This window comes from Oncorhynchus gorbuscha, linkage group LG14 (assembly GCF_021184085.1).
Source record: "Oncorhynchus gorbuscha isolate QuinsamMale2020 ecotype Even-year linkage group LG14, OgorEven_v1.0, whole genome shotgun sequence".
Taxonomy (NCBI): Eukaryota; Metazoa; Chordata; class Actinopteri; order Salmoniformes; family Salmonidae; genus Oncorhynchus; species Oncorhynchus gorbuscha.
In genome coordinates, this window is record NC_060186.1 from 59,770,923 (window position 1) to 59,785,776 (window position 14,854).

Below are 14,854 nucleotides of genomic sequence, written 5' to 3' on the forward strand. Positions count from 1 at the left end.
CTTTTGGGTGTCATGGAAAATGTATGGAGTAAAAAGTACATTATTTTCGTTATGCGTGTAGTGGGGTAAAAGTAAAAGTTGTCAAAAATATAAATAGTGAAGTATAGATACCCAAAAAACGACAAGTAGTACTTTACAGTATATTTTACTTAAGTACTTTACATCACTGATCCCATTGACTGTTCTCGGTAGGCTATCAAATAGGGTTTTGACTATGTACCGCTACGACCAGAAGTGACTTTTTCATAGCAGATTAGGAAAATTAACGTATTAGGATAGGAAAATTAGGTTCAGGTTAGGAAAAGGGTACGGGTTAGCTAAAATGCTCTCCTAACCTGCAACGAAAATGAACTTCCTGTCGTTGCTAGTCACAACCACCAAATAGGTAGGCAGGCCTCTACAGTCTGTCAACCATTCCCCCCTCCATCTCTCTCTCTCTCTCTCTCTCTCTCTCTCTCTCTCTCTCTCTCTCTCTCTCTCTCTCTCTCTCTCTCTCTCTCTCTCTCTCTCTCTCTCTCTCTCTCTCTCAGACACGCACATAATTATGCGCGGTCTCCATATCCACACTCCACGGGGTGCGTGTCAGGGAGACATGTCCTCGTATGCGCTCCGGTTGTTTACCGATTAAATGCCTTCTGCTACTGGCTCCCCGCGTGCCCACGGAACACGCCCTCTCTAGCTTCGTGGAGTCCTTGTTAGTTCTAATTATTTTTCCAAACGCTGTTTGATATTATGTACAGTTCTTCCTCTGCTGTCGCCCAAACCCATTTGGGCACAGAAATGACCAGTTGACTTTTACCAATGAACTAAATCTAGCTCTTCTGCCACCAGCTACCAGTTAAGGTCTTCAACTTCAAATATAGGCGGGCAGCCAAGATTTTTCGAACCTTGAGGTGCTTCCTTAAAAGGGTACTACTTCGATTTAAGTCAGACTGCAACCAGCAGGCATTTCTGGCATCCATCCAGTGCCCTCCGCTTTTAAAGGTCAGATAGTGTGGATCAAAATGTACAATGTCTAGCCTATAGGTGGATTAGCTAGGGTGGACCACGATGATGGTCTCTGAACCCTTAATATAAAATAACATTTGTTTGATGATTCCTCCATTACCTGGAAAAAATGGGGGTATTCTCACACTGAATGTGTTTTTGCTGTGAGACGGGTCCCGCTGTGGCATGGGGTGATGGCAGGGTCACAATTCTGTAGACAAACACCATTTATCTTACCTGTCTAAGCGGCTCGCGCACCGCTCAACTCTCCATTGCGGCACCACTGTTTGAAGCTGATTGACCCTCGTGTGAAGAATGATACCATTGTCTATTGTATAAGAATAAGTGACCTGTAGTGGGGTTTTAAACGTTCATCGTTTTGCCCTATTAAGGCTGCAGCTTTTATGACCCGGTTTATGAAATGTGGTGAGATACTGTCAGAGCGAGAGAAGAAGAAGAGGAGGGGTGGGGGCTCTCGTGCTCTCACTGGAGGAGCGAGAAAAAAACGTCCGTTCGAGCGATACAAACTCAACTATCAAAGCCAAGGACCGCGCTGCACAGAAGACCGAGCAAGACACGCGATATGTCTCGCGGATTCAGGTACGTCCCAAGTTTTTCTACCAAATTAATTTATGAAAGAAGAGATGTACAGGTTAGGGCAGGTGTCGGTTTTGATATGCTGGTGACAAGGACAGCTAAGTGTAAGGACTATGTATCGGCTTCTCTCCTGTTCGATAATGCAATATCATTGAATGTTTGGAATCAGGCCACTGAGGTTTGTGAGCAATGAATTCGGACAGATGAGGGTGAAAAATATTTCATGCTGCGCGTTGGATCGTACAGAGCACGATATATGGCGTATATGCCTAGAGAGACAGAATGGAAATCTGATCTGTATGTTCAAATATAATTTCACACCACTCAGTGCAACGATGTTCCATGTCATCAGACTGGGTATCAAGGATTTGTTCAGTAGTGTCCAATGAAGGGAATATAAATGGACATTGATTGGTTTAGGAACTCAATTAGATACTTTCTTAACCGTGGAAATACCAGCACATAGCTTCACCAGGCAGTAGCCTACATCAGCAGCACCTGTACGACGCCGTTTCCTCAATTATCGTATGACTTCGTTAGTGCGCTGTCCAATGTACTGAAATTGCATTCCGGGCAACTCGGTTTCTCAATGGACCGTACGATTGCCATATGCTCTTATGGGGAACTTGGGGGAAACGATGATAAACTGTCTCAAATTTTAAGTATGCTATAATTTATGTTACCTGTCTGAGACAATCGAACGACTAAAAAAAATTGACTTCAGTGTTATTCTCAATAAACTTGTAATGATAATTGCCCCCGTGGGATAAATAAAGTATATTGAATTTAGTCGAATTCTTATTTTATGTTCTGCAGTTCTTGTTTGTAAATGGATACTGAATTAGCCTTATTTCTAGTAGGCATGTTGTGTTTGGGCTATGAACCTAGTCAATTGAATAAGAATATGCTCGTGTTTATTGCGAGAGGCCACCATTATTTTCAAACCCATGTAATATAGAGACTATATGATAACTGTAAGACGTTGCATATCTGTTGCTGCCTTCACAATCTTGCTTGATCTTTCATGATCTCTCTCCAGGTGTGTTTGGATATGCTCAGGGCGCTGTGTTTCCAAACAATGGTCACTGGGTTAAACCTGGATATCCTGAGAGACTGTCAAGGTTTCTGCTCAACTGCCCGGAGCGGATAGTACGCCCGTGCAGCTGGCACCGCTCACAGGATGTGGAATATGGCACATGTAAATATGGGTTTCCTCGCGCTCCTGTGTCTTCCCACGCTGTTCTTCGACATCCTCGTGCTGTCCCACAAAAGCAACATCTATGAGCGGTCGGCAGTCCCGCGAGCCGCACCTCGCTCCGTGGCCCGGATGGATGGAGATGTGATAATCGGTGCCCTCTTCTCCGTCCACCACCAGCCGTCTGCTGAAAAAGTGGCTGATCGTAAGTGTGGGGATGTTCGGGAGCAGTATGGCATCCAGCGGGTGGAGGCCATGTTCCACACCCTGGACAGAATCAATTCCGACCCTTTCCTGCTCCCCAACATCAGCCTGGGCTGTGAGATCCGGGACTCCTGCTGGCACTCCTCCGTGGCCCTGGAGCAGAGCATCGAGTTCATCCGGGATTCCCTCATCTCCATCCGGGATGACAAGGACGGCTCCAAGTGGTGCATAGACGGCACGCCGTCCAATCAACCCCCGCCCTCCAAGAAGCCTATTGCGGGTGTGATTGGGCCGGGTTCCAGCTCCGTTGCCATCCAGGTACAGAACCTCCTACAGCTCTTCAACATTCCTCAGATTGCTTACTCAGCGACCAGTATCGACCTGAGCGACAAGACTCTGTTTAAGTACTTCCTGCGGGTCGTGCCCTCTGACACGCTCCAGGCCCGGGCCATGCTGGACATAGTCCAACGCTACAACTGGACCTACGTGTCTGCGGTGCACACGGAGGGTGAGTCACTCAACCCACTCAACACAGGGGTTCTGAAAGCTGTGTGTGGGGTAGGATAGGATTAGGCCCAGTAGGCATAGGAGGACTGGCTCGGCTTTGGAGAGGGTTTTATTCATGCTGTCAAGTTGATTTTGTCTCGTATGTGTTTGGGTTTGAGATAAGATAATGGTTAAGGTAAATATGCCTAGCTATAGAGGTGGTGGATAAATTGTTAATGTGGTTTGTACACAGATAAGTACTTGCTAGCAAGCATGTGTGTCCTCCTCCCTGTCGTCCTCGCTATGGGTGTGCTCCTATGTGCAATATTGCTTTGGAGGGAAACTTGCTGTGTAATGGAATTCCCGCTCTCCAGACAGAACTATACATCTGGTGCAGTATAAGTATTCACACACCACAGGCAAAGTCGGTTCTTTAGCCGTTCATCACACCTACACCCCAGCAACACATCCAGTCTCTCAAGACACAATTCAGTCAAATTGTGGTCAATGTTATCAGAATGGAAATGCATTTGGGTGTATATTGGTATCTATTTATATTAAAAGGAAATAAGATGCTAGATGTTATGTCTCCCAGGATGTTACATTTGATGCGAATTCCATTCCATTAGAAAATAACAGGCATGCTCTATCGTCTTCATTATTCCTAAGCATGTCTAATTAATCAATCAGCCTATCCATATTCAACAGGGGCACTAATGGACTGTTTCCCCTCTGCTCTGTGTGGTGTAGCCTACTATCAGGCTGGGGTTACAGGTGGTGGAACCACATCATTAAATAGTCATTTAAAGTATCTCTGGGTGGAATCATAGAAATAGAATCCCGCTGGTCCATCCATACTAGTAATTCTAATTCTATGTGTGTAACTAATACATACAAAAGTTCCCCCGTTATGTGTATTGATAGAAATCAACTCCCATCTGTGTTATTGCTATTCAGATGTAGCGGAATTACTGTGTTGAGGGTGTTTCCATCATATCTAACCCCTGGTTGGAAGGGATGTGTAGTCTAAGCACAGCTTGCGAAGGGGTTCTGGCAATGCCCCTCAATACCTGAAATATCAGCACATCAATACAGCAGCCCACATAGCTTCTCAGCTGCACTTGTCTGAAGGTGTTATCGGCTGTGTGTGAGTGTGCTGTCCAGGGTGCTGAACTTGATAATATACCAGTAGAGTACTCCACAATGCAAACACACACCATGTAACTCAATCACATAAAACTCTCACCAGTTTACCACTATTGTAAGTGGAAGAGGGTAGAATGAGATGTGGAGATAGCTAAATTGTAGTTACTACAAGTAAATCTCTGCCATTAGCAATTAGCCAAGGCTCCTCAGCGTAAACCTCAATGAAATGTACCTAATGATGAGAGTGGGTAATGATTGACAGGCGGAGTGTATGGCCACTAAGGAATTCTGGGAGTTGTTAGAGGGATATGTGATAGACAGGCCTAAAGGGAGGGTCAAACTTTGAATCAGCTTGTAAAGGTGGAACCTAGAAACCAGTTAGTCTGGAAAACCAGACCCTCGGCAACACAGTGACGAAGGTCTGGTTTCAATGATGGACTCTTTTGCAACTACGACACTGCCTATGCTACTACTTTATCCACTTGAATAAAATACAAAATAGTCGCGAGCAAGATGGAAATCACAGAGGTTATTTTTAATGAGTGATTTTCACAAGTGGCTAGTTTGCATCAACTATCTTAACCAAAACCACTGTAAAGGTTGTGCCTGAAAACGTCGCTTTTGAATCACATTTTGGCATGTCTTCGTTGGGAGATTCCTCAGAAGGTTTTTATTCCTCTTATTAACGTTGAGGCAGTGACGTAGTTCCTCTATGCCAAAAGAGTTCATCATTGAAACCAGACATTAGTTACTGTGTTACCTAGGGTCTGTTTTTTCAAGACTAGAAACCTGTAGGGGGGTCACAAAGTTCACAGGTCACGGTCAGGTTGAGGGGCAGGCAGGGCCAGAAGAGAGTGGAGGTGAAGTGCCATGAAGCTCAGCTAGGGGGTGCCAGCTATCTGACTGTCACCAGACCTGGTAGGTAGCAGTCCACTGGGACCAAAGATAAGAGTGTTGGTATAATAAGGGTGTTGTATGTGAAGGAAAACAGTGGAGGATAACAGTATGTGTAGTAGCCACAGTCAGAGTACAGGGCCCCTGTTTTGATCTTCTACAAGGACCATTTTGCCCAATGTGATGGCCACAACATTGGATTCAATGGATCTAACTAAACACATCTCTTCAGTTTGAACTATAGGCCTACTTGCCTATTTGACGTTTAGAATATTAAGTGTATTGGGTAAATGGTGTTTCTGCACGAAGGGGTTTATAATTGATCAACCATTATGTGAATTCACCTGTTCAGATAGAACTGCTATACTGGCAAACTAACAATTGGAGCTTAGTCTATAATATCATGCCAGAGTAATGCATTAGTGTGCTGCCAATTCAGCCCTTTCTCATTTTTCAGAATAAGACAGGTGTGTATGAGGACAATGATTGTGTAAACAAAGGCACTGCATTAACATTGCAGACACATCTTTGATTGAAGCCAGCACTTTGAATGTACATAATCCTCTTTGCAGCATCCTCCATGCACTACTAGGACTGTGTCCCAAATGGCACCCTTCCTCTACAGTGCACTTCTTTTGGCCAGAGCTTCATCAGCTCTGGTCAAAAGCAGTGCACTGCATAGGGAATATGATGCCATTTCAGACACAGTCTATCTATGTAAAATAAGACAGCATTGCAAAGCTTGTACAACTGATTAGGATGTTATCATGGGAGAATGTAGCGCAGTCCTCTCCACCCCATTCAGCATCCCTGATTGCAATCAGTAGGCACTAGACTATCTGGCTATATCAGAAGATGGATCAGGACAGCAGCACAGTCACAATACACTCACGGCCTGATGACTCAAAGTCATCAGACTACCACAGTTGATAGTATGGCTGAATCCAGTCACTATCAGCCTGGAGGAACTTGAGCATTTTCTGTTCCAAAATGGTGACTCCTCGTTGGCCATTTTGTGTCTGCAGTGGTGACTTACCCCTCTGTTTCTCTCTGAACCCTAGGAAACTATGGGGAGAGTGGCATGGAGGCCTTCAAGGAGCTGGCCACCCAGGAGGGTCTGTGCATCGCCCACTCTGACAAGATCTACAGCAACGCTGGGGAGAAGCACTTTGACCGCCTGCTTAAGAAGCTCCGTGAACGTCTGCCCAAGGCTCGCGTGGTGGTGTGTTTCTGTGAGGGAATGACTGTACGCGGCCTCCTAATGGCCATGAGACGTCTGGGTGTGGCTGGAGGAGAGTTCCTCCTCATTGGCAGGTAAGGCACAAGCCTTTAAGGCACTGATTTCTGGGTAGTTTTGGGCAAAGGGTGGCTTTGTGCCGCATACTTCCAGACACGCATGTCACCAAGGCAACCAAATCAAATCAAAGTTTATTTGTCACGTGCGCCGAATACCTTACAGTGAAATGCTTACTTACAGGGTCTAAACAATAGTGCAAAAAAAGTATTAGGTGAACAATAGGTAAGTAAAGAAATAAAAACAACAGTAAAATGACAGTGAAAAATAACAGTAGCGAGGCTATAGACAGTAGAGAGGCTATAGACAGTAGAGAGGCTATAGACAGTAGAGAGGCTATAGAGAGGCAGACAGTAGCGAGGCTATAGACAGTAGAGGCTATAGACAGTAGCTATAGACAGTAGAGAGGCTATAGACAGTAGAGAGGCTATAGACAGTAGAGAGGCTATAGACAGTAGAGAGGCTATAGACTATAGACAGTAGCGAGGCTATAGACAGGCTAGACAGTAGGCTATAGACAGTAGCGAGGCTATAGACAGTAGAGAGGCTATAGACAGTAGAGAGGCTATAGACAGTAGAGAGGCTATAGACAGTAGCGAGGCTATAGACAGTAGCGAGGCTATAGACAGTAGAGAGGCTATAGACAGTAGAGAGGCTATAGACAGTAGAGGCTATAGACAGTAGAGGCTATAGACAGTAGCGAGGCTATAGACAGTACAGGCTATAGACAGTAGAGAGGCTATAGACAGTAGAGGCTATAGACAGTAGAGAGGCTATAGACAGTAGAGAGGCTATAGACAGTAGAGAGGCTATAGACAGTAGCGAGGCTATAGACAGGCTATAGACAGTAGGCTATAGACAGTAGAGAGGCTATAGACAGTAGCGAGGCTATAGACAGTAGAGAGGCTATAGACAGTAGCGAGGCTATAGACAGCAGTAGAGAGGCTATAGACAGTAGAGAGGCTATAGACAGTAGAGAGCTATAGACAGTAGAGAGGCTATAGACAGAGGCTATAGACAGTAGAGAGGCTATAGACAGTAGAGAGGCTATAGACAGTAGAGAGGCTATAGACAGTAGAGAGGCTATAGACAGTAGCGAGGCTATAGACAGTAGAGAGGCTATAGACAGTAGAGAGGCTATAGACAGTAGAGAGGCTATAGACAGTAGAGAGGCTATAGACAGTAGAGAGGCTATAGACAGTAGCGAGGCTATAGACAGTAGAGAGGCTATAGACAGTAGAGAGGCTATAGACAGTAGAGAGGCTATAGACAGTAGCGAGGCTATAGACAGTAGCGAGGCTATAGACAGTAGAGAGGCTATAGACAGTAGAGAGGCTATAGACAGTAGACAGTAGCGAGGCTATAGACAGTAGCGAGGCTATAGACAGTAGAGAGGCTATAGACAGTAGCTATAGACAGTAGAGAGGCTATAGACAGTAGAGAGGCTATAGACAGTAGCGAGGCTAGCGACAGACAGAGAGAGGCTATAGACAGTAGAGTAGACAGTAGGAGGCTATAGACAGACAGTAGAGAGGCTATAGACAGTAGCGAGGCTATAGACAGTAGCGAGGCTATAGACAGTAGAGAGGCTATAGAGGCTAGTAGACAGAGGCTATAGACAGTAGAGAGGCTATAGACAGTAGGCTATAGACAGTAGAGAGGCTATAGACAGTAGAGAGGCTATAGACAGTAGAGAGGCTATAGACAGTAGAGAGGCTATAGACAGTAGCGAGGCTATAGACAGTAGCTATAGACAGTAGAGAGGCTATAGACAGTAGCTATAGACAGTAGAGAGGCTATAGACAGTAGAGAGGCTATAGACAGTAGAGAGGCTATAGACAGTAGAGAGGCTATAGACAGTAGAGAGGCTATAGACAGTAGCGAGGCTATAGACAGTAGCGAGGACAGTAGAGAGGCTATAGACAGTAGAGAGGCTATAGACAGTAGAGAGGCTATAGACAGTAGAGAGGCTATAGACAGTAGAGAGGCTATAGACAGTAGAGAGGCTATAGACAGTAGAGAGGCTATAGACAGTAGAGAGGCTATAGACAGTAGAGAGGCTATAGACAGTAGCGAGGCTATAGACAGTAGAGAGGCTATAGACAGTAGCGAGGCTAGAGGCTAGACAGTAGAGAGGCTATAGACAGTAGAGAGGCTATAGACAGTAGGCTATAGACAGAGGCTATAGACAGTAGAGAGGCTATAGACAGTAGAGAGGCTATAGACAGTAGAGAGGCTATAGACAGTAGAGAGGCTATAGACAGTAGAGAGGCTATAGACAGTAGAGGCTAGACAGGCTATAGACAGTAGAGAGGCTATAGACAGTAGAGGCTATAGACAGTAGAGAGGCTATAGACAGTAGAGAGGCTATAGACAGTAGAGAGGCTAGAGTAGCGAGGCTATAGACAGTAGAGGCTATAGACAGTAGAGAGGCTATAGACAGTAGAGAGGCTATAGACAGTAGAGAGGCTATAGACAGTAGCGAGGCTATAGACAGGCTATAGACAGTAGAGAGGCTATAGACAGTAGACAGAGGCTATAGACAGTAGAGAGGCTATAGACAGGCTATAGACAGTAGAGACAGTAGCTATAGACAGTAGACAGAGGAGGCTATAGACAGTAGAGAGACAGCTATAGACAGTAGAGAGGCTATAGACAGTAGCGAGGCTATAGACAGTAGAGAGGCTATAGACAGTAGAGAGGCTATAGACAGTAGCGAGGCTATAGACAGTAGAGAGGCTATAGACAGTAGCAGGCTAGACAGTAGAGAGCTATAGACAGTAGATAGACAGGCAGTAGAGAGGCTATAGACAGTAGAGAGGCTATAGACAGTAGAGAGGCTATAGACAGTAGACAGGCTATAGACAGTAGCGAGGCTATAGACAGTAGAGAGGAGAGGCTATAGACAGTAGAGAGGCTATAGACAGTAGCGAGGCTATAGACAGTAGAGAGGCTAGAGACAGTAGAGAGGCTATAGACAGTAGAGAGGCTATAGACAGTAGAGGCTATAGACAGTAGAGAGGCTATAGACAGTAGAGAGGCTATAGACAGTATAGACAGTAGAGGCTATAGACAGTAGGCTATAGACAGTAGAGAGGCTATAGACAGTAGACAGTAGAGGCTATAGACAGTAGCGAGGCTATAGACAGTAGAGAGGCTATAGACAGTAGCTATAGACAGTAGAGAGGCTATAGACAGTAGAGAGGCTATAGACAGTAGAGAGGCTATAGACAGTAGCGAGGCTATAGACAGTAGAGAGGCTATAGACAGTAGACAGTAGGCTATAGACAGTAGAGAGGCTATAGACAGTAGAGAGGCTATAGACAGTATAGACAGAGGCTATAGACAGTAGAGAGGACAGTATAGACAGTAGCGAGGCTATAGACAGTAGAGAGGCTATAGACAGTAGCGAGACAGCTATAGACAGTAGACAGTAGGGCTATAGACAGTAGCGAGGCTATAGACAGTAGCGAGGCTATAGACAGTAGAGAGGCTATAGACAGTAGAGAGGCTATAGACAGTAGAGAGGCTATAGACAGTAGAGAGGCTATAGACAGTAGAGAGGCTATAGACAGTAGCGAGGCTATAGACAGTAGAGAGGCTATAGACAGTAGGCTATAGACAGTAGAGAGGCTATAGACAGTAGAGGCTAGACAGTAGAGAGGCTATAGACAGTAGAGAGGCTATAGACAGTAGAGAGGCTATAGACAGTAGAGACAGTAGAGAGGCTATAGACAGTAGAGAGGCTATAGACAGGCACCGGTTAGTCGGGCTGATTGAGATATTATGTATGTAACGACGTTCGTCTGTTGTATGAAGAGAGTCAGACCGAAATGCAGCGTGTAGGTTACTCATGACTTTAATGAAAATAATCGCGGTACATGAAATAACTGTATATGAAAACAACAAACGAAACGTGAAACCTATTACAGCCTATCTGGTGACTACAACACTAAGACAGGAACAAACACCCACAAATTACAACGCAAAAGTCAGGCTGTCTAAATACGGTTCTCAATCAGAGACAATGACAAGCACCTGACTCTGATTGAGAATTGCCCCGGGCAGCCACGCCTAACTAGACACACCCCTAATCATACACAATCCCAATTACTACAAACCCCAATACGAAACACAACATATAAACCCATGTCACACCCTGGCTTACCCAAACATATACCAAAAACACAAAATACAATGACCAAGGCGTGACAGTGTACATGTAGATATGGTTAAAGTGACTATGCATATATGATGAATAGAGAGTAGCAGTAGTGTAAAAGAGAGGTTGGTGGGTGGCGGGACACAACGCAGATGGCCCGGTTAGCCAATGTGCGGGGGCACTGGTTGGTCGGGACAATTGAGGTAGTATGTACATGAATGTATAGTTAAAGTGACTATGCATATATGATAAACAGAGAGTAGCAGCAGCGTAAAAGAGGGGTTAGGGGGGGCACACAATGAAAATAGCCCGGGTAGTCATTTGATTACCTGTTCAGGAGTCTTATGGCTTGGGGGTAAAAACTGTTGAGAAGCCTTTTTGTCCTAGACTTGGCACTCCGGTACCGCTTGCCATGCGGTACTAGAGAGAACAGTCTATGACTGGGGTGGCTGGGGTCTGACAATTTTTAGGGCCTTCCTCTGACACCACCTGGTATAGAGGTCCTGGATGGCAGGCAGCTTAGCCCCAGTGATGTACTGGGCCGTACGCACTACCCTGTGTAGTGCCTTGCGGTCGGAGGCCAAGCAATTGCCATACAAGGCAGTGATGCAACCAGTCAGAATGCTCTCGATGTTGCAGCTGTACAACCTTTTGAGGATCTCAGGACCCATGCCAAATCTTTTTAGTTTCCTGAGGGGGAATAGGCTTTGTCGTTCCCTCTTCACGACTGTCTTGGTGTGTTTGGACCATTCTAGTTTGTTGGTGATGTGGACACCAAGGAAGTTGAAGCTCTCAACCTTACAGCCCCGTCGATGAAAATGGGGGCGTGCTCGGTCCTCCTTTTCCTGTAGACCACACTCATCTCCTTAGTCTTGGTTATGTTGAGGGATAGGTTATTCTTCTGGCACCACCCGGCCAGGTCTCTGACTTTCTCCCTATAGGCTGTCTCATCGTTGTCGGTGATCAGGCCTACCATTGTTGTGTTGTCTGCAAACTTGATGGTGTTGGAGTCGTGCCTGGCTATGCATTCGTGGGTGAACAGTGAGTACAGAACGGGACTGAGAATGCACCCCTGAGGGGCTCCAGTGTTGAGGGTCAGCATGACAGATATGTTGCTACCTACCCTCATCACCTGGGGGTGACCTGTCTGGAAGTCCAGGATCCACTTGCAGAGGGAGGTGTTTAGCCCCAGGATCCTTAGCTTAGTGATGAGCTTTGAGGGTACTATGGTGTTGAACGCTGAGCTGTAGTCAATGAATAGCATTTTCACGTAGGTGTTCCTTTTGTCCAGGTGGGAAAGGGCACGGTGGAGTGCAATAGAGATTGCATCATCTGTGGATCTGTTTGGGCGGTATGCAAATTGGAGTGGAATTAAACCAAGTGGAACCAAGTGGAATTAAAGCAGATACCACTAGTGCCAGTGAGAAATGTTTGCCAGTAATTAATAATTTGTATCTGTTAGAGACACAAAACTGGAGAGGAAGTGCTGTCTCTTCATATGTAGCTTTTGGAGACCTTAAGAATTGGCAAGGGCATTGTAGGATAATCACCTATATCCACTACATAAAACATTCCACAGACTATGAGGACCTACCAGTATCACATACTAGGTACATACTGTGGCTATAAGCGTACCGGTATGAAAAGAAAGATTTGTTGAAAGTGATCTTCACAAGTATATCCACAAAGCCTTCAAAGGTGATACACGGAGTGGAACAGGGGAACTCAAGAGCAGACTCAGATGAGGAGACTGGCATGAAGTAACCCAGGTATTTATTGACACACAGGGGGAGATGGAGTGCAGGTCAGGGGAAGCTCGGGCAGGTTTCTGGAAACCAGGTGCAGAGGCTGAGGCTGGAGCAAGAGTGGTTGAGACAGGGTAAGCAGAGGAATCCAAGGGAGTAGTAGAGTGGGGAATCCAGGACAGAGTAGCAGGATGACGAGATGTGGGACTGGAGACAGGGACCAGAGTCAGAGAGGGCAGAACTGTAGCAGAGAGGAAAGCAGCGTCACGCAAGGAAAACAGGCACAACAGGATAACAGGATCTGAATAGTAACAAACGCCTAGAAACATAGACTGACTGAGCAGAGATTGCGATCTGTCAGCGTGGAAGTGGCAGGGCTGAGTATTTGTAGAAGTCTTGATTATGGAACACGTTGCCATCGTTGTCTGAGAGGCTCTCTATGTGTCAACGCTGGGTGACTCCAGCATGAATCTCTCCCATTAGAAGAAGAGGAAGGGGGGAAATGGAGAGATACATTCACAGTGTGACAAACATCCAGTACACCCTCAAGACCAGGGTTGCAAAGGGAGGGTATATTACTAAAAACTTTAGTTTAACAGTAAAGTACCCAAATTTTGGTAACTTTCAAGTTTTTGAGGGGTATTTTATAAGATTATATATATATAATCTATCTAATCTAATATATATTATATATTATCTCTGCCCCTTTGTGTGGCCTTATTACATGTAAAATAGATAAAAATAATAATAAAATAAGAGGATTAAAAAAAAATTGCCATGAATACATTTATTAAAAGTTATTCAAGTTTAAATGACCAAAGGTACCATAAATTGCCGTAACTTATATGTTGATTACCAACATTTCAGAAGATTCTGGTAATTTTGGTATATTCCCGGTAGCTTTGCAACCCTAATCAAGACCTTCAAGGACAAGGACAATCCTCTGTTGTCATCAAAAGTGATGTCTCAAACCTGACCTCCACTGTCTCCTTTCATGGTGCATGACATCCTCTCTATTTATTGGGGATTTTTGGGGTGTGGAGGTTGGTTGTAGGACATTGGTTCTTCTAGCTGCCAGGCTTATGTCTGAGGAGGAGGACATTGATGAGACAGGCAGAGTGATAGGGGGGGGCAGTAGCCAGGGTAAGTACCATTCTTAGTGGATTTGATGAACACTTCTCAAAACATTGCCCAAACGCTGCTCCATCATCAGGGCCATCTTCGTGGAGAGCCCTTCTGTTGCTCCTCTTTTCTCTCACAGCTCTGGAGATGGAGGCTGTTATGTCTAAACAGCAGGGATGAAGAGAAATCAGTTGCCTTCGTCAGGTTGTCTTTGTGTTGTTTGTGTCACATTCTATTCTATGGGAATTCAGTGGTTTTTGGAGGGGAAACAGAGGCACTCTCTCTTTTCCATATTAATTATCCATCCTAATGAAGCTCCAGTGTTTCCCACTCTCTCTCTTCTCTCCTTCCCTATTCCTTCCTTCCTCGCTCTCTTTCTTTCCTCTCCATAGGAGAGTGGGTCTTTTTTAATTGGTGTGGAGGTCTCTATGGGAGAGAGAATGAAACTGGTGGCTTAGCGCCACATGCTTTTGGGTCAGAGAGAGCGAGGAGTGAGAGAGGAAGAGAAAGAGTGAAAGAAAGAAAGAGAGGAGTGAGAGAGAGAAAAAAGTGAGAGAGAGTGCGTGAGAGGAGAGAGGGGAGAGAGCGAGAGAGAGGAATAAGAGAGAGAGAGGAGTGAGAGGAGTGAGAGAGCAAGAGGAGTGAGAGGAGTGAGAGAGAGATAAATAAATTGAAAGACAGAGGGGAGAGAGAGAGGAGTGAGAGAGAGGAGAGAGAGATGAGTTAGAGTGAAGAGAGAAAGAAAAAGGAGTGAGAGAGAGAAGAAAGTGAGAGACAGTGAGAGAGAGAAAGAAAGTGTGAGAGAGTGAGAGAGAGAAAGAAAGTGAGAGAGAGAGAGAGAGAGAGAAATAAATCAAGTGAAAGAGAGAGAGAGAGGAGTACGAGAGAGAAAGAAAGTGAGAGAGAGAGAGAGAGAGAGAGAGAAAATAAAGTGAAAGAGAGATTGAGAGAGAGAGAGAAAGAGGAGGAGAGAGCAAGAGGAGTGAGAGCCGTAAGAGAGAGAAATAAAGTGAAAGAGAGAT

The 14,854-nt window shown here is 45.2% G+C and overlaps 1 protein-coding gene across 4 annotated transcripts in view; it reads left to right on the top strand.

Moving 5' to 3' along the window:
• Window positions 1-1,291: 1,291 nt before the first annotated feature.
• The window catches only part of LOC123995242 (metabotropic glutamate receptor 1-like), a 52,217-nt gene continuing 38,654 nt past the window's right edge, over window positions 1,292-14,854 (top strand). For 3 of the 4 annotated variants that reach the window (XM_046298699.1, XM_046298700.1, XM_046298701.1), the window contains exons 1-3: window positions 1,292-1,587; window positions 2,624-3,491; window positions 6,571-6,823. In XM_046298699.1, the coding sequence (XP_046154655.1) occupies window positions 2,765-3,491; window positions 6,571-6,823 (980 nt within the window). In that variant the 5' untranslated portion in view covers window positions 1,292-1,587; window positions 2,624-2,764. The remainder of the gene's footprint in view (window positions 1,588-2,623; window positions 3,492-6,570; window positions 6,824-14,854) is intronic. The other variant, XM_046298702.1, reaches the window with a different exon arrangement.